The 19002-nt window shown below is 41.7% G+C and overlaps 1 protein-coding gene across 2 annotated transcripts in view; it reads right to left on the bottom strand.

Annotated features, from left to right (window-relative positions):
* Positions 1-3818: 3818 nt before the first annotated feature.
* The window catches only part of FIG4 (FIG4 phosphoinositide 5-phosphatase), a 116329-nt gene continuing 101145 nt past the window's right edge, over positions 3819-19002 (bottom strand). For both annotated transcript variants that reach the window (XM_008520377.2, XM_070559285.1), the window contains one exon: positions 3819-4178. In XM_008520377.2, coding sequence (XP_008518599.2) covers positions 4001-4178 — 178 coding nt within the window. In that variant the 3' untranslated portion in view covers positions 3819-4000. The remainder of the gene's footprint in view (positions 4179-19002) is intronic.

Below are 19002 nucleotides of genomic sequence, written 5' to 3'. Positions count from 1 at the left end.
GCGTGCAGGATCTTTGGCTGCACCTGTCTTAGATATTATGCTATCCTGGGGCCAGATGTTAACTTAATCACCAGCCCAACCACCTCCAAAGTACAATGATTGGGAAGTGGGGAGAAAGACAAGGAAAGAGGAAGAAACTTTGATTTTAAGCAATAATTCCCATTTTAAAAGGAAAAATGATGGCTTTAGGGAGAGAGCTGGAATGATTTACTTTTTATTTAGCAGCAAAGAAAATGCAGATGGAGGCACTTTCCTGATTTCTGCAACTAAGGTGAGGCAACAGACTTTGTGCTTCTCTCCCCACTACCCAGGCCACGTTCCTCTTTCTTGTGACCGGCATCTTGGCTGCTGCCTAGTTTAGCAAATCCTATTTCCCAGTCTTTCTCTATACACGATTGCAAATGGCCTAGTTTTGTAATTTTCTTTGTGTAAAAAGTCTTCTCCAACTATCGAGGATCAATTCAGACTATGATTTTTATTTACCAATTGGATGCCAATTACATCAGAGTCCACTCAGATGAATGTACCAAAGAAATGAACCCATAAAAATATTTAGTGTATGGGGAGCAGGAGCTGAATGACAGCTCACTGTTCTTTATGAGTAAAGGGCCCTCCAGCTTCTGAAAATGAAGGGGGGACTAGAGAGTCTGTTGAGGAAAGCTGCTCGTGTGCGGGTAGAGAAACCAACGGATGCTAGGAACCCATCAGCACACGTGCAATTTCCAAAATAACCCATCACCTGTTCCAGAGGCAGCAAATTAAGTCTTAATAAGGAAGTAAAATAGATCATTCTTCCTTCAATAAAGGATTCATTTAACCAGAACAATCATCAGTTAGCTCTATTGTTTGCCAGGCAGGAGAGATTCTGAAAAGCGGTATTTATATCAACAGAACAAATAAAAAAAATGCCAGGGGGGCAAATCAGCAAAAGGAAATGTATCTTTAAACTGATTTTAAAAGAGCAAAACGTGATTTCAAGAAAAGCATGTTGGGGACATGAGGACAGCTTCGCCTTCTCCAGCCACGCTCAGCGGTTTCATTCTGACCAGCCCACCCCAAGGGCACGTGTGAGGACATGTGCCAGGCACAGTGTTTTCCAAAAGGAGAAAACACTTCTGACTCAGCATCTGGTAAATTCTAAGAAGGAGAACACTCACCGAGTTGGGAAAAAAAGCTTTACTGTGAAACATCATAAGATATAGAATGTTTTTTGAATTCTCCGTCTACAGAAATCCAACCAAAGTTGGAATCTCATGTTCAGGGGGCAACTAATTTACTTTCATGTCAGTGAAGAACAGAGGCTATCTGAATTCTGAGAGGAGTCGTTTTTCTCTGGAGAAATGGATTCACACAAAGTATCTCCATTTGGATCCACAAAATCTAAAACTAAAGTTAAACTTTTCTGAGGACCAGATCACAGTCATGTGGATTTTGCCTCATGAAAAAAGAATGATTTTTCATGCCAGACCATTTGTATACTAGATGCTTCCAGCCTTTGCAACAGCATGGCAGAAGCGTGTAAGCTGGAAAAGTCCAACCAACACCAAAGCACTTCTAGGTTTGACAAAACAAGACACGGCTTCCTCTGTTGTGGTGTCTACAACTATACAAAGTGGCTTTAAGAAAGCATGTCCCCCCCCCATCATCACACATACACTCCTAGGAGGTTCCCACTGTATTTTAATGTGAACGTTTTCACTTTGCTTTTAGAATGATAACACGGTCAACAAAATTTTATTTTGTAGGATGTCATTATTTGCTGATATTTCAACTTATGATCTGTATTTCAAGGTTCATTCAGATTGTTTGATTTAAAGAATTAGAACCTACAATGCCAAACTGCAGTCGGAAGTCTCCTTTTTCAGTGACTAGGGCATGGAGAGGGTGGGCACGTGGTCTTGTTCTGAGATGATGCTCAGGTGCCTAGTTAGCAAGGGGTGGTCATTACACATTATCAGTGATCTTATTAAGCTAACAGAGTATTTACAATGTGATAGACACCATGCCAAATGCTTTACAGGTATTATCTTATTTCTCTCAACAACCCTTTATACTAGATGAGAAAATAGAGGCTTAGAGACACTGAGTGATTGCTCAGAGTTCCACAGCCACTTGATGGGATGGGGCATAGCTCATGTTCTCTATCATTACATGTTTCTTCCCTTTGGGTCTGAAAATTAGAGCAGGCTCTATACTTTCTATCACATATTTGCTTTTTAGTGTTTTCATATATATATATCCACTTCGTTTACATGCTCCTCGGGGTCATTAACCTCTTTCTAGAGGCTAAATATTATATCTACTTTGCTATCAGTTTGTAAGGCCTTCTTGCACAGCTAAAATTCAAGTAACCTGAATTAATGGCAAAACGAATAGTTCAGACACCATCTGGTTATGTCAAAATCACATTAATCATGTTTAAGCAGCTGCCTTAAATTGAGGACACCAGGGTATTCGTAGTAAAGACACCATGGTCACACCACCAACCACCACCACGGCATCAACGGCAACTATCTATTTACTGAGCCACTTTATGTGTCAGGAACCATGGCCACACGTTTCACATACATTACCTCTAAACTTCACAGTATGCCAACAAAGAAGGCATTATTCTTCTTACTTAACAGTGAAAGAAGATTGTGAAAGAAGACCTAGATTCCAGGTCTTGACAAAGACGTCATTCCTATCATAAGGAGATGGACCTCTAAGAAGCCATCTTAAAAATACATTTAAAAAAATGAAGATCAGTGTTTGATCTGTAACCCGACCCCTCCCCAGCGACTCGGGATTCTTCTGTGACTTGGGAAGTCTCAGGTGAGATCCCGCACCCAGCAGCAAGCTATTGATTGTGGTAGATATCTAAACTGGGCCAACACAAATTTCCTCTTGCCTGTTATGTTGTCATTCTCTAATCCTGGTTTTATGATGGCATCAATCAAAAATGTCTGTTAATTAGGGGTTTAATTTTTATCTGTCATCTAGAACCTTCCATAGAATCCCAGAATCTCGGGGTTGGAGATATCTTAAAGGTCATTTGGGCTGATCATTTTTCCTTCTCTCATTGGATGGCTTGGTTTTCTTCTCTATTTTATTTATGAGGAGGGAGAACTGAGACAATTTGTAAAAAAAAAAAAGCAGAGACATAATGAGATCAAATCATTTGTGTTAAACTGTCAGGAAATGCAGAAAGTTGTCCATGTTATGTTTGACTATATGGAGAACCAACCATATGTGCACATGATGAGTCAACCCTAACCAGACATGTCAAATCATGTAACACGATTGCACACCACTAAAGTTACGCAGACTAACAAGTTTTTGTTTTATTTTGATATAATTTCATATTTATAGAAAAATTATAAGAATAGCTCAAAGAACTCCTGTTTATTTTTTCCCAGATTTACCAATTACTAATACTTTGCTCCGTTTGTTCTTTTCCCCTAAACCTTGGAAAGCACTTTGTTGACATCTTGTTCTTTTATCCATAAATATTTCAGTGTTTACTTCCTAGGAGCACAGGCTTTCAAAGTAATAAATTTTTGATCAAAACACAAAGTTAACAAAAAAATCAGAATAAATTTAAAAAAATTATGTTAACTATGAAGAAAAATACTCTGACTTCATTCTACATAAGAGAGGAATTTTTTGGCCTGTTTTGCTTACTGAGATGCTCCCAGACCCCACACAGTGCTGGGCACACAGGAGGTGCTCAATAAATACCTGTTAAGTTATTTTCTTAATGTGATGTTTTGATACTATATTGACCACATTCCTAAAGAAAGTATTTCTAAAATAAAACAAAGGCAATGACAGGAAAATAGTCAGTCATTTCTTTATTACTTATAATTTGTAATTTGCCAGTTACAAAAAGAGGGAAAACCTTCAGATGTAAAGGACTGACAGGAAATTATCTTTTTAAAATGAGACAAAACAGATTACAGCGCAAGCAAACTGACTTTGTTGGTCCCCCTCAGGGCCACCACGGGGACCTGCTCTTCCTTCACAGGTAGCGGTTTCTGATGTATTCGCGGTACATGGAGGTGTCTTCTTTCCCGAGGGGCTGCGTGATACCTTGACCGGCCTGGATATGGGCTTGGAAGATCTCTGTAGATTTTCTGTCCACTCTTGGAGGCTGAACTTCATAGATGTTGTCTTGTGAGAAAGCTGAGATGGGTGTTCTATGAAAGAGAAGAGAAGAGAGGGCTACTTGAAAGAAAATAAGGAAGGACCACAGGCAGCTGTGGTCTCAAAGTGTTCGAGCACTGCCGACCTTGAACGCCAGGGCTTAGGAGTAACAAGTGGCTGCAGTGACCTGTCCTTGCCCCTCTCGCTGGTTTCCTCCTCTGCCTGGAGGACAGAGCTGGAGCAGCCCCTGCTCAGGGAGCCTTCCCTGAACTGCAGCCCGGGTGGGCACCCTTCCTCTGTTCCTGCAGCCCGGGGCACACTCACGTCTGTGCACCCGCCTGCCTCCTTCACACGACTGGAGTAACTTTAGGTGTGGCCTCTACAGACTTTTTGCTCCTTGGCACATGGCAGGTGCTCAATCATTTTTTTGTATCTTGATTTTGTATCCTGCAACTTTACTGAATTTGCTTACTAGTTCTAACAGTTATCAATTGTTTTTTTAAAGGAAGATTTAGCAGGAATCAGTGAAGTGGGGGAGCCTAACAATTCCTACCTCACATGCTGAAGAGTAAACGAGTTTATATGTGTAAAGTGTCCACTTAGCAAAGTGCCTGGCACACTATACGTGTCCCCAAAATGTGAATCGTTGTCAACAATTACAGGTGCGGAATTCCTTATCTGTAATTCTGAAATCCTAAAAGCTGTAACAACCAAACGTTGCTTTGCCAGTAAAACCTGACCCAATTGAAACTCATTTGGTGGCACATCCTAAACTGAACTGACAATAATGATCCCACTTCATGTGAATATTAATGTGTTTAATTATCAGACAAGGCCTCAGATCATGCTCGGGATGTTATTATAAGGTGTATGTACCATCTTGTTATGCTAACATCCCCAAATTCTGAATTCAGAAACACATCTGGCCTCAGGCTTTGGATGAGGGATCGTGGCTCTGCAATAGGCACCTTCCTTCCTTTGTGGGTTGATTTGAAAAGTACCCAAGAATCTCTCTATTCAAAAATATCTCTCCATTCCCACCCTACTCAGCCTGCCACGGTGCTGGAAATTCCTCATCCACTCCTTGGGAAAGGGGGTGTCTCCAGAAAGGCCTTGTCAAAATGCAGCTCGGTGTCTGACACACCCTCTATTCATCGAAGATTGAGTACCTATTAGTTATTACATCCTTAGCTGGAGGCAGGCCCTCAAAAGGATGAGTCAACCAAGTCAGGTGTGATGCAGAGTGAGTAAGTGTGTGGAGTGTGCATGGAAGGTCAAGAAGAGGCCACTGATGGGGGGGGGGGGTGTGGTAAACTGAAAAGGCGTTGTGAGGGACTATGGGTACGACAACCACACACTCTACCACATGGCCCAGGGCTGGCCCTGCGAGGTGGAGGGTAGTTCTCCACACCAGGGCACCAACAGAACACAGAGAGAGAAGACCTGGAGAATCTATTCTGCTGGGCTGGAACCTAGCCTTGCTCCTGCGCATTATCCCAGGAGTCAGGAAGGCATCCTGGATGCCTGGCTGTTTGGTCACCTCGGACCCGGGAGCTGGAGCAGACTCCCTGCAGTCAGAAGCAGAATCGGACCTCAGACCCAGCTAGGTCTGAACTCGGAATGTCAATATTTTGAGGGACATCAGGAAATGGAGACACACAAGGGAAGACAGGTGTTGTCCAGTAACACCCTCCATCCTCATGGGATGTGTTACTGTTAAATGTGGGTCTTTCTTACTCTCCCTGAAAACAGTCCAAGGCAGCTCACTGTACTTTCCTTTATCTAGAATGCTAACACATCCTGCCATAGCTGGAGACTCTGCATTAAATCGATTAAAATAAAATATAGCTGGAGGTGGAACATTCTTTCTGGAAGCCAACCTCAACTGTTTTCACCTCAGGGTAACATATTTCAACTCAAATTTAGTGTAAGGTTTACGAAATACTCCCATTTTTTTCAAAGCACTCTAATAATTTCACATAATCTTAGAATATATCCTTATTTAAGTAAACAGACAAAAAAGCACAAAACAATTTACTCAAAGTTAAAAAAATTAAAGACAAGGTGAAAGAATCCTGAGATGTCTGAATCTCAATTTGTAGGCCAGCCTGACAGCAGAGCTTTTTTTCAAAATATAAAAGTTACAGTTAGTCCGACGTCTGTGGCTAACGCATCATAATAGTGAATGGTTAGGATGACTAAAATAGGAACTTTTCTTCTCGATTTTCCTTACAAAGATATAGCAACTCTATAGTCATTTACATAATTCACAGTGAGATGCTTGAATTCTTTGATGGCTGATAACATTCAGGGTCAGTGACTTTAACCTGACCCTTTACGAGGGCGTCTCCGTTAGTGTTTTGAGAGATTGTCATCAAAGAGCCACAGCAGCTCCTGCTGAACCACACCACCTACACCTGTCTCCTCTCTTCCCGTCTCAAATCCCTTTTACGTATGTTATCTTACTTAATTTTCACGCCCATCATGGAGGCAGAAAGCACAAGAGATTATAGCCTCCATTTTACAGATGAGACATTTAAAGTCAATTTTAAAATGGAACTAATGGTTTCTGTCCTGCCTTTGAAGCCAGTCCTTTGCCCAGAACCCTGGGTGCATTAATGAACAACTCTCTGACAGGAAACACACCAGACATCCAACGGATGTAGGAAGATACCATCTGGGAACTAAACCTCAATGTGACTAAGAAAGAGAGGCCACATCACCAAGTCACTGTTTTATCCTTCAGAGGCCTCAGCTGAATACACAGGTGGGCAGGCTGTGGGAGGTAACAGGACAAGGGCCCAGCAACTGCCCAATGATGTAGGACCGGGACAGCCATGAATGGGGCCATAGACCAGCCACTTCCACCCAGTGTCTCAGGTTTCTCATCAGTAAATCATTCAGGAGTCCTCACCCTAGTTCTTGGTAAACTGCTTCACCGCCACATGGAGTAATGGGAAACGATTACAAACACTCTAAACGTGAAATGCCAAACGTCAGCCTCAAACGGCATCAGATGGAGTAGCAGGTGGGTTTAGGGCTTCACCACCACCACCTCACTATGGTGTCAAAACAAAGCAGGCAGTCAGAAACGCACCAACTATCCGCTTTGTTCTTTCTATTCTTCTAGATCAAAGTCTATTCTAAATAACAAAACTGTACTGTTAAAATGATTATTACCAGAGTTGGGCCAGAAAGAAACTTAAGACATACCCAACATTGTTGGCATGATCAGAAAAAGGAGAAGGAAGAAACGGATTCACAAAGAAACCTTTGTTTCCTCATTCTTCTCAGACATCAAGACACCAGTCACAGTGAACACATCATAGTCCCAAGGCAGCGGTTCTCCAAGTGTGGTCCCCAGACCAGCAGCATCAGCATCACCTGGGCACTGGTTAGAACTATACATTCTCAGGCCCCACTCTAGACCTGCTGAATAGGGACTGCGGGGGGTGCCCAGCAAAGATGTTTAACAAGTCCCCCAGGTGACTGGATACGCACTAAAGTTTGAGAACGTTTGGTCTAAGTAAGATCTTATTTATGGTCAATCAGCAGCACTGCACATTTATAAACATGAACTTTCTTTTTAAATGATATACTACCACTAACCCCACATGGAGAAAGCCTAACTCAACATCCAATTGTAAAGACATGAGCAGCAATATCAGATTCAGCACACATCTCCTAATGAGGAGATACTTTTGATTTCCCCGTCAGCTGACACATTTCCAAAGTGGGAAGGAAATACAAAAGCTTCCAGGACCCTCACCAGGGGCTGCTGGTTAGCATCCCGGCCGACGGCACTGAAAGGAGACGGAGGGAAACCCAGTAACACTTCCATGGAATAGTCTTTTTATTAGCTTAGATGGCATCTGTTTTGGGATGAAAAGACCAGTATTTAAATACTAAATGATGTGGAAATTGTGAGACTACTGTCTTTTACTCATTCCATGAGAGAGAGCTGGCTTATTATTGCGCTTTCATGCTGGAAAGAACAGTTCCACATTTCTCTCCTGGCCATAAACAGAGCGAGTGTTTTTTTCTTCCAGCTTCTCCTCACATCCTGCAAAGGCATAAGACCTCTTGCCCCAAATTCAAATGCTAGGAGTCTTTCTGGAGATAAAATATTATAATTACAAATTTTCAGGTTCATTTCTTTTTATCTACACAACCTAGTTCCATCTTCAAGGAGGCCTCGGTATTTCCCCTCAAGGAATGTTACGGTCTTATTTAGAATAATTTATTTGCCAGTTCATTTATGGACTGCTTAACCTCTATTGCTCAGTGCACTCAAACACCGAGGGTTGACAACACTTAGCCTTAATTGCAGCTCCCATTCACAGAAGAGAAACACTTCAGGCAGAAATTCATTTGACATATTGCATGTTTTTAAAGAAAATGCTTATTGGTGACCTTTTATGCATCTTTTTGTTTTGGGGGTTTTCTTTTTTTGGTGAGGAAGACTGGCCCTGAGCTAACATCTGTGCTGATCTTCATTTTTTGTATGTGGTGATAAATAAATGGCAAGCAATAGGATCTATTGGAGTATATGAGGAAGACATTTGGTGTAAAACTAATTCGGCCTGACTTTCTTTTTCCAAAAGGGCCTGATGTGGCCACTGAGCATGCATTGTATATCTGCTAAAGCATTAAAAAGCTTAAAAGCATTTACTATGTCCCAAAGACAAGAACAAATGCCATTAAAACAAGGACACAACTTCTCCCACAGTGGCATTTCCTTAAGGATAAGCATCTCTCCTTAGGCTAGGAATTGATTGCTGAGCCCACCCTGTGACCACCCAGCTCGAGACAACAGATCTGCTACCTGCTGTGTGAATAGCTATGCTGTGCCGGCTAGGCAATCTCGTGACTGCTGTAAAAGGGATATTCCAATCCTATGTGATACATGCTCTTTGAGGGTATATAACCACTCTGTACACCCCACTTCTTTGGTGCCCCTCCTTCCTCAGGGAAGGAAGGCCCTGGGTTAGTCCTCAGATCTGGCCCATAATAAACTCACCCCGATGTTGATTTATGGATTGTTTATGCATTATTTGCTTTGACATTGGGATGCTGCCACAGCATAGTATGATGAGCGGTGTGTAGGTCTACACCTGGGATCCAATCCTGAGAACCCTGAGCCTGCAAAGTGAAGCACGTGAACTTTACCCCTATGCCACCAGGCCGGCCCCTTTTTATGCTCTTTTTTTAAATGTAGTATTACTTGCTTGGTTACTACATGACCATATCTGACAATAACTATATCTTACACTTGGATGCAGAACTAATGTTTGAGTCTCCCCTCTTTTTTTTTTAGGAAGATTAACCCTGAGCTAATGCCTGCCACCAACCCTTCTCTTTTCTGCTGAGGAAGACTGGCCCTGAGCTAACATCCATGCCCATCTTCCTCTACTCTATATGTGGGACACCTACCACAGCATGGCTTGATAAGCAATGTGCAGGTCTGCACCTGGGATCTGAACTGGCGAACCCCAGGCTGCTGAAGCGGAGTGTGTGAACTTAACTGCTATGCCAGCAGGCCAGCCCCTGTTTGAGTCCCTTTTATAAAGTTTAATTCCTGTTGAGGCTTTTTTTTTGACTAACAGTTATTGAGTCCCCAGTAAACATATGTTGGTTTAAGAAAATATTAAATTGGTCACATTGGAATGTCTTCTGAATTTAGTAAAGTCATGATGATTTATGCTTGGTGATAGCAAAACTAGATGATATGTGTATATCTTCAATAATTTTATATATGTGATACTTTTCTACATGTTAAAATCCCATGCTTTGTCCACGATTAGCATTTTGACACACATCAAACCCCATTTGGCATTTGCAGAAAATTTGGTAATGGGTCTAGTCACAGAATATATTTCCCATCCAGGTGGTCCCTTCTGCAGCTATCACAAACTCGAAGATTTTTCCCAAGGTGTCTGTTTTAATGTCACCAAATGACGGTTGGTCATGACTGAGTCACAGAATCAAAAGAACATTATAGCTAAAAAGGGCTTTACAGAAGACCTTGACCAACCCCCTTATTTGAAGATGACGGTCATCATTAGGTCTTTTCTCTCATTACTTCCTCTATTTCCTGGGAGAAAACTATAATTAGCGCAGGTCCAAAATTGATCAGATGCTCTGGTCTCAGTGCAGCAAAACCTTAGCTAGTTTTGCTAAGTAGTGCTATTAAGGGTTTAATAGCACTAGCCCTTGATTATTATTCTATGTGCCTTTCTGCTGGTTTTGTAATTTCTATTAGGAAATAATAGCCCTCATCACCTAACTGGCAGAGGGGCCTGTGGTACACGGCGCCATGATGATTCCCTCTCTTTCTGGCCTTTAATGTTGCTCAGACCTCTGGCCCTCAGCTTGCGGATGCCACCCTAACATTGTTTGTGACCGTCCATTCTTCTCCTTAGCCCCCTTATGAGGTTGCTTGTATCTTTCCAACGAGGTACTCAGACACTGAAGCCTAGTCATGAATCTAAGAATAGATGATACGGTGAGAATGCGTTTGCCTCTTCATGTTAAAAAATCAAGATAATGCTGCATATCACTCACACTCTGTGCATAAATATAGACACCTGAGTCCAAAATGTAGCTCTCAAACTGCGCTTGTCCAATATGGTAGCCATTAGTCACAGTGGCCATTTAAATTAATTAAAATTTAAAAATTCATTCCTCAGTAGCACTGGCCACATTTCAAGTGCTTGATAGCCACATGCAGCAAATGGCCACTGGATTAGATAGTGTAGATACAGAACATTTCCATCATCATGGAAGTTCTATCGGACAGACTGTTTTAGAATCTCTTTCCTGCTATTTTATTCATCAGAAATTCTGGGTAATTTTATGTCTTTCTAAGCCCATTATCCTAATATAATACGTCTCTGCATAGCATTTATCACTATCTGATCTTTCACTTACATGTTTATATACTTACAAGGATGTGAACTCCATTTTGATCACCTCTTTATCTCCAATGCCCAGAAGAGTGCCTAGCATAGACTAAGTGCTCAATAATTATTCACCGAATGAATGAATGACATCTGGTTAAGGAATAAGGTTTTACCTTGGGTTTTTAAAGTCAGAACCCGAATTCAGTGTGATCTGGATTACTGCAGACGATAGGGAAGCTAGGCGTTCCCATCAGAAGACCACTCTTAAGTTCCTTTCCTGAGATAACCGGAGGATAGACAAGGAAACTGAGAGGAAGCTGGAGCGCTTTCCAGGGGGTAGAGCTATCAAAGCGGCTCAGAAAACAAGGGGGAGCTGGTCGGGGGAGTTCTTATCCCCCTCTAGAGGTGAGAAAACAGTGACCCACAGAGATGAACAAATTTATCAAATGGGCGAAATCAAGAGGAATGTGTCAATCTTCAAATCACCTCTAACAAAACAAAACAAAAGGCAGAATACACCCCTACATTCTGGGATCTTAGAAAGCAGGCTACCCTGTCAGCCAGTTTCAGTGTTGGAAATGCGGGCGAGCACCCGGTAATATTCGCTGCCTCGCCCCCTAGGGTACTTTCACGTGTCAGTGGTAGATAAATACAATATCACAGAGCAAAGGTGCAGGCTTGAGGAGCAAGCACTTATCTACGTATTGGGAAATTAAACCATGTTATTCACTGCTGATGACATTCTAAACGTCAGCAAGGTAAAGAATAAATTAATTTCCTTTTTATTCTTGCTAAAAGGCAGCAAGTCTATATTATACACATAAAATACTGTGAATCTAATACATGATCCATTGAGAGCTAATGAACACAACACAGAGTAGTGAACAAATCTGATTCCTTCAAATCCAAACATTTCCAAACCCCCACCCTTCTTTTTCTTTTATGACAAAGATTGGCCCTGAGCTAACATCTGTTGCCAATCTTCCTCTTTTTGCTTGAGGAAGATTGTCGCTGAGCTAACAAATGTGCCAAACTTTCTCTATTTTGTTTTTTTGTAAGTAGGATGCTGCCTCAGCATGGCTTGATGAGTGGTGTGTAGGTCGTACCCAGGATCTGGACCCATGAACCCTGCACTGCCAAAGCAGAGTGCGCCAACTTAACCACTATGCCATGGGGCCGCCCCCCAAACATTTCCAAATCCTTTTAATAGCTGCTGTTATAATGGGACGATTGGACTGTCCTCCAGCAGAGACGCTGAAAGGGAGGTTGGAAATTTCACAGGCAGGTTAAAATTCATTAAAGAGAAGATGATAATAATGCCAGTCTCTAAACAACCCACCATTAGAAGGAGCAAAAGGGGTGATGAGAAGGAAGCGAAGAGTACAATCTGTGATGATGGAACACAAAATGTCTAACCTTGCAGACCAGGGATGTGGGCTGCTCTGTCTGTATACAGAGCCCTTGAAAGGCAGAGCAACAGGGAATCTCAACTCCTTAGAGTAGACCAGGTCTTTAAAGATTTTGATAGGAGAGCAGTAGGTGGCATTTTGGTTATGGAGAGAGAAGGAGGACTGCAAAGCCCTCAACTTCAACCTGCCTTCAACCAGTTAGGAAGCCATGTCAATGACGGGCCGACCAGAAGGGCACGGCGGTCTGGCAAAAGTTGAGGATTTTATGCCTAAGCCTAAGCAACGTCAACAACACAGCACAATTATTTATAGAACACAATGACCTTCATATGTCTCAAAAAATTTATGCGTTTGTAATGCCTACGGCTGCTAAACTCTGTCTTTTGAAGACTCATTTGTCATTTTTCATCAGATTGAGCAGATGAAAAAACAGCAGAGGCATGTGTGCACACACGCACATATGTTATGTATACAGATACAATATTTACATATAACATACATTTAGGCTTATGTACACTAATATATTATATATGTATTCTTTAAACACAAGGCTGAGGAAAGGGCCATCTATATCTATTTCAACCCTCCCTACAAAGTGATGTACTTCAAACGAGTCCATGTGAACTCACTTTTACAATGTCCCTTCTATTGTGCAGATACTGGAACAAAAGTATAGTTGATGAGCATTTGGGGAAATGGGGCCAATAAATTGAGGTAACATATTGTAACATTTACTATTTGTTAGATAGAGTTGGAACACCTTGCTCCTATAATGTGACTTTTTATTAACGCCTTTAGAGGCTGCTACAAGCTTGTCAGAGTAAAGTTTCTGGTTAAAATGCCATTACATCACCACCATACATGTATGTCAATTAAATATAAAAACCATCAATGCTCACCCAATAGTTATCATGGAAAAACTACTGATCTAAAGATCTATTGATGCTTTTCACCTTCTTATTGTAAAATAAAACTCAGATGCAGAAAACCACACAAAACAAACACGTAGAATTATTACAAGGTGAACAGCACCCAGCTCAAGGAGCAGAAAGTTTGGCAGCCAGCCCAGAAGCCCCTTCCATGCACCTCACCCCGATCACAACCCCTTGCCCCTCATAAGTAGCCATTATTCTGATTTCTATAGTAATCTCTTGCACTTTTCAAAAAAGACTTTTTCATTCAAATGTGCATCCCTGGATTATAGTTTAATCTTGCCTGTTTTCAAAAGCGTGATATGCCTCTTAATATACAGATTCTCTCTCCTTTCTTCTCCTTACAATTTAACCGCTGAAGAATTCACGCTGTAGAGTTTCTCTCAGCCTGGATTTTGCTGATTGCACATTCAAAATGTAGTTCAAAATGTTCCTCTGTCCTTTATGTTTCCTGCAAGTCAGCAATTGCATCCAGAGGCTGGTGAGAATTTGTTGCAGTCGCTTTGGCAAGACTGTATGTGGTGGTGTGCTGTTTCATAGGAGGGCCACAGAGTCCATTGTTTATCTTTTTTGATATTAACAGCCACTGATGCTCAATGCCTAGATCCATTAATTCACTGGGGATTGCCAAATACTAATTACCTTATTTCTTCTTCATTTATTAGTTGTAACACTTTTTTAAAAAGATGCTTTCCCTCATCTCTTATTTGGTTACTCAGTGGTACAATACTTATGATTCAAAGTGTCATAAGCTTGATTCCTTCCCTTTATTTACCAGTTTTCCAGGTAAAGAAATGATTTTATATTATCCTTTTAAAGTGACCAGATTTTTTAAAGACAATCATCACAAACTCATGGATTTAAACGTATTTGATGAGCTTCATTCCACTGCAATTATTATTCTGACTGAAGTTCAGATTGTCCTACCTTTGTTCCAGTGTGAACCTCCTCAAGTTCACTCTTGAGTCCTCTTGATATGACCCTAGTTAATCTTTGATAGCTTTCCTGCTAACTGGATTGACAAGATGTTCCAGGTTCATTTTGTGCATTTCTGACACAGACCTGGGGTCAGCTACTTCTCCCAGAAGCTCTGCTTCCTGTTAATGGGGAACTTGTATTCCAAGACCACAACATGGGCACCGAGGATTCTCATGGTTATTGGGCCACTGTATGTGTGCATGAATGTGCATACATGTTTATGTGTGCACGTGTATTCCATGCTGAGGAGAAACCTGCTTCTCAAGGACAAAGAGGATGACAGAATTAGAATAGCCCCTGATTATTCACTTGGTTTATCCCATAATGAACACACATCAGAGTCAGAGTAACGATGCTAATACTGCCACCATCAATATGATTACTGAAAGCACTTTATTTTTGCACTTTTTTTTATTTTGCACCATTATCTTCCCAATTTTTTCAGAGTTGTACTATATTCACATTGTTTGAGCACATGGCCATAACATACTATGCTGTCTCCCTTTCAACCTTCATCTTAGCTCCGTAAGTAACAAGACATTTACAATTCACACAGGTCTTTATGTCAATGTCTCTCTAGTCATTTTGATTGTCTGAAGCTCATTCTCTGCCACATTCCACAAGAAGGGCTCATGGGGACAATACTCCTTGAGTTCTTATCTGTTAACAGTTTGTCTCTGCTTTTATACTTAAAGCATTTGAAAATGATATCCTTGGCTCACATTTTCTTTCCTTGAGAGTCCTAAGTATATTACTTCATTTTTTTTTCTGACATAAAGTGTCTCATCCAAAAAGTCTGATGATAATCTAATGATTTTCCCTTAAAAGTCACTTTCGTCTTTTTTGTTTAGGATTTTTTTTTCTTTAAAGCCCAGTTAAATTACTATACTGCATCATTCTGGGGCACTGTTTCAGGTATGCAGTGTGCTCTTTCAATATGAAGTTTTTTATTTCAGAAATTTTTTTTTGGCATCACAGTTTTTAGTATTTTTTTATGTTATCTTGATTTATTTTTCTTCTTCAAGATTTCTGTTATCGATGTTAAGTCCTCTTTGCCTATTGCCAATATTTGACACTTTGTCTCAAATCTTATATTTTTCTTCATTTCTTTTCAAATTTTAAAGTTTTGTATTTTAAGTTCATTTCAAAATAGGATGCTTCAGTTTTGACCCCTTGTATTGACTTGTCTTTCTGGCACGATTTCATCATCTGTAGGGACGTTATTCTGCTCCGTCCTTTTTTGTTATTCTAATAACTTTATATGAGATTGGACCTTGATACATTTCTGTTGCTCATTATGTAAAATTACTTTTCCTGAACCTTCAGAAGGAGGTGACTAACTTGCCAGAACTCCCTCTTCTGTTGATTTCATGAAGCGTTCAAAGCCATGGTGGCTTGCTTTCTGAGATTTCCCGTACCTCTTCCTTTTTTTTTTTTTGAGGAAGATTAGCCCTGAGCTAACTGTTGCCAGTTCTCCTCTTTTTGCTGAGGAAGACTGGCCCTGAGCTAATATCCGTGCCCATCTTCCTCTACTTTATACATGGGACGCCTACCACAGCATGGCTTGCCAAGTGGTGCCATGTCTGCACCCAGGATCTGAACTGGAGAACCTGGGGCTGCTGAGAGGCGGAAAGTGTGCACTTAACCGCTGCACCATTGGGCTAGCCCCTACCTCTTCCTTTTCCTCGCTTTTATCTGGACTTTCTCTCTCCATGTCAATTGCCATTGTCCTGCTCAACTATCCTGCTCCACAGTCAGCAATTTCCCCTCAGATGGGTCCCCTGTTCTGGAAAGGAGCTTTGGCTGTTCGGTTTCAAGAGCTTGTGCAGCCCAGACTGCCTCAGCTCCTTCCAGACCTCACCCAGAACCCCCCGCACTCACCTGGTCCTAAACTAGGTAAAACCCCACCCAGGTGCAGCGGCTGTGCTCGAATTGGCCCACAGTGCTTTCTAGCGTATTCCTGTTAGCTCTTCTGGAGTTCTCCTGTCCCTGGGTCCATCAGACACCCTGCTGTTTCCTCCCCACTTCTTCCTCTGTACAAACACTGACACCATGCAGGTCTTGTGGCTGTTGGTGGTTGACCTCCATCACTGCTTATATCTGGGGATTTGTGTGGGTACTTTATCATGCAGTTTTGAGGTAAATGTGGTCTATGAGTATTTGGTTTTGCTACCAGTTGTTCTGTTTTATGTGATGAGTTAGAGATTTTAAAACTTTGTTGCTGCTGTCTTCTTCCCAGAACCGACCAGGCTTCATGGACAAGGGAGTCCTTCCAGATGGCCACCCAAGGGCCTTACTCCACTAACCGAGCAGGGTGCAGGGCGCTTTCACCATTCTTGCATAACGGAATTTGATCACTGCTAATACAAATAGCAATCGCATGTTTCCCATTCTTTCCCTTTCTGTTTTTACGTTTTGTTTTTTTGGTGAGGAAGATTGTTCCTGAACTAACATCTGTGACAATCTTCCTTTATTTTGTATGTGGGATGTCACCACAGCATGGCTTATTGAGCTGTGTGTAAGTCCACACCCTGGATCCGAACCCACGAACCCCAGGCCGCTGAAGGGAGTGTGCGAACTTAACCACTATGCCACTGGGTCAGCCCCATTCTCTCCCTTTCTAATGAGAGTTTTAATTTTCCTTTGCCACCACTGTAAATTGGGAGCAGACAGGCAGTCTTTTTGTGCACAGGTCACTGGATTACAAGAAGCCTCATCTGGACCTGATAAAGAGAGCTGCACAAAACTCAGAGATCCTGGACTTCGAATGGGATGCAATAACTTAGAGGGGAAGGAGTGAGTTCTACATAACAAGAGGAGTATGTATGCATAATTGGGCAGCTTAGAGGGGCCGACTGTGACAGATAACATAAATTAGATTACTCATTATCCACTAGAACTCCCTTTCTAGTGTGCAGAGGTTGAAAAGCAAAAAATAATATCCTAAACATCCTTGCATTTCGGGTTCAAAGTGTGATTTACGTTCTACCCACCGCTTGTATGCACAGGAGGCTTTGATTTGGAACTGAGTCATGTGGAAAGAAGCAAGATGTAGGGTATCGTTTTGCAGGCCGTGGCAAAGGTGACATGTTCTTGAGTTGCCACTGCAGTGGCAGCTTCCTGATTACAGCTGAGGTGGCTGGTTCTGCAGCCAGCAGCTGCTGTGATAGCTTCCTGATCAAGGCAGATGCCGCAGCCACTCGGAGGGTCTGCCATATGGTTTTGGGAGTTCTTCCTGGAAGCTTAGTCTAGAGTTTGCTTCTCCAATCCTCCAGCGATTCTGAAAGCCACTTAAAATCCTATAATAAATCACTTTCTATTGAATTTACCTAGAGTGGATTATGTTTTCTGCATCTGAACTCTGACCAACATAGCCAGCCGATAAGCAAAGCACGTGCAGCTCCAGCTCCCGCTTGCTTCCTCCAGGAGCAGGCAGGCAGGCTCCCAGGTGACCCCTGATCCTACACGGGTCTAGCAGGAAGGGGACACTTCCAGCAGTTGACATAAGTATGCTTGCTGCCCAAAGAGACAGAAAGGACAGGCTACCACAAGCACAGATTTGAGTGGGCAATGGTGGTCCTTTTGATGTTTTCGCCATTGCCATTATAGTTTTATTGGTCCAAGTATGGCAGAATGAAACTCTTTTTACATTCTCTCTGAGAACTGTAAAATAAAAATGTCATTTGTGTTTTTAAAAGAACTTTTTTGGTTTTAGAGAAATGAAGCAGGATGATTTTCAGACCCGAAACAGGTAAAATGCTTCCAATTTAGGATGCAATTTAGAAAATGTATGGTTTCCCTCCCATTTGTAGGACATATTATCTCTCTCAGTATAAAAAGAAATGCAGTTTTTCTCTGTTTCAGCTGTGTTTATTATCACCGACATCAGGGGAACAGCCTACAATATCTGGCTGCCTTGTTTTACAGGCTATAACTTGAACATTTCAGCTGTTGTTTAATGAGAACACTTGGCTCTGAGCCATAGGCAACAGGGACTGGTTACCCTGCACAACACTGGGTCGGTGCTGCCAACAAAGGACAGGCTGCACAGCTAGCACATAACAGCTGTTCTCATAGGGCAAAGAATGTGACTTCACCCGCCAGAGTCATCCTTTCTCCCTGTCTACGTGCAGGCCCAGAACCTCCCTCAGGGCATCTGGTCATAAGACATTTATATAGTGACCTTTGGGAGCAATCTGTCTTTTCTGTCCTCAAATTTACTGAAACAGCAGCAGCAGTGTCCTGTCACTCTTGGGAACTCAGACCAATGGGTTGCAATAATGGCCATGTGTCTTATCTCCCACATGGAGGTGATGACATCCTACTTTTATTCTTCATGCCCATTCAAATATTTTCACCTTTTTCTGATGATTGACAAAATGCTACCATTGAGTTTTCCATATCACATCGTTACATCTGTCACACCCTCCATCCTTTTTCTAATAAACTTTTTAATTATAATCTCTTCAGATTTACAGAATTATTGTGCAGAGGACAGAGAGTTCCCACATACCCCACACCCTGTTTCCTCTATTATTAACATCCTCCTTTAGGGTATATTTGTTGCATTAATCAACTGATATTCACATGTTATTATTAACTAAAGTTCATGCTTATTTTTGACCTAATGTCCTTTTTCTGTTCCAGAATCCCATC

The sequence above is a fragment of the Equus przewalskii genome, chromosome 9 (genome assembly GCF_037783145.1).
Source record: "Equus przewalskii isolate Varuska chromosome 9, EquPr2, whole genome shotgun sequence".
Lineage (NCBI taxonomy): Eukaryota > Metazoa > Chordata > Mammalia > Perissodactyla > Equidae > Equus > Equus przewalskii.
Note: the sequence above shows the minus strand (reverse complement) of the source record. Positions and strands in the feature narration are given on the sequence as shown.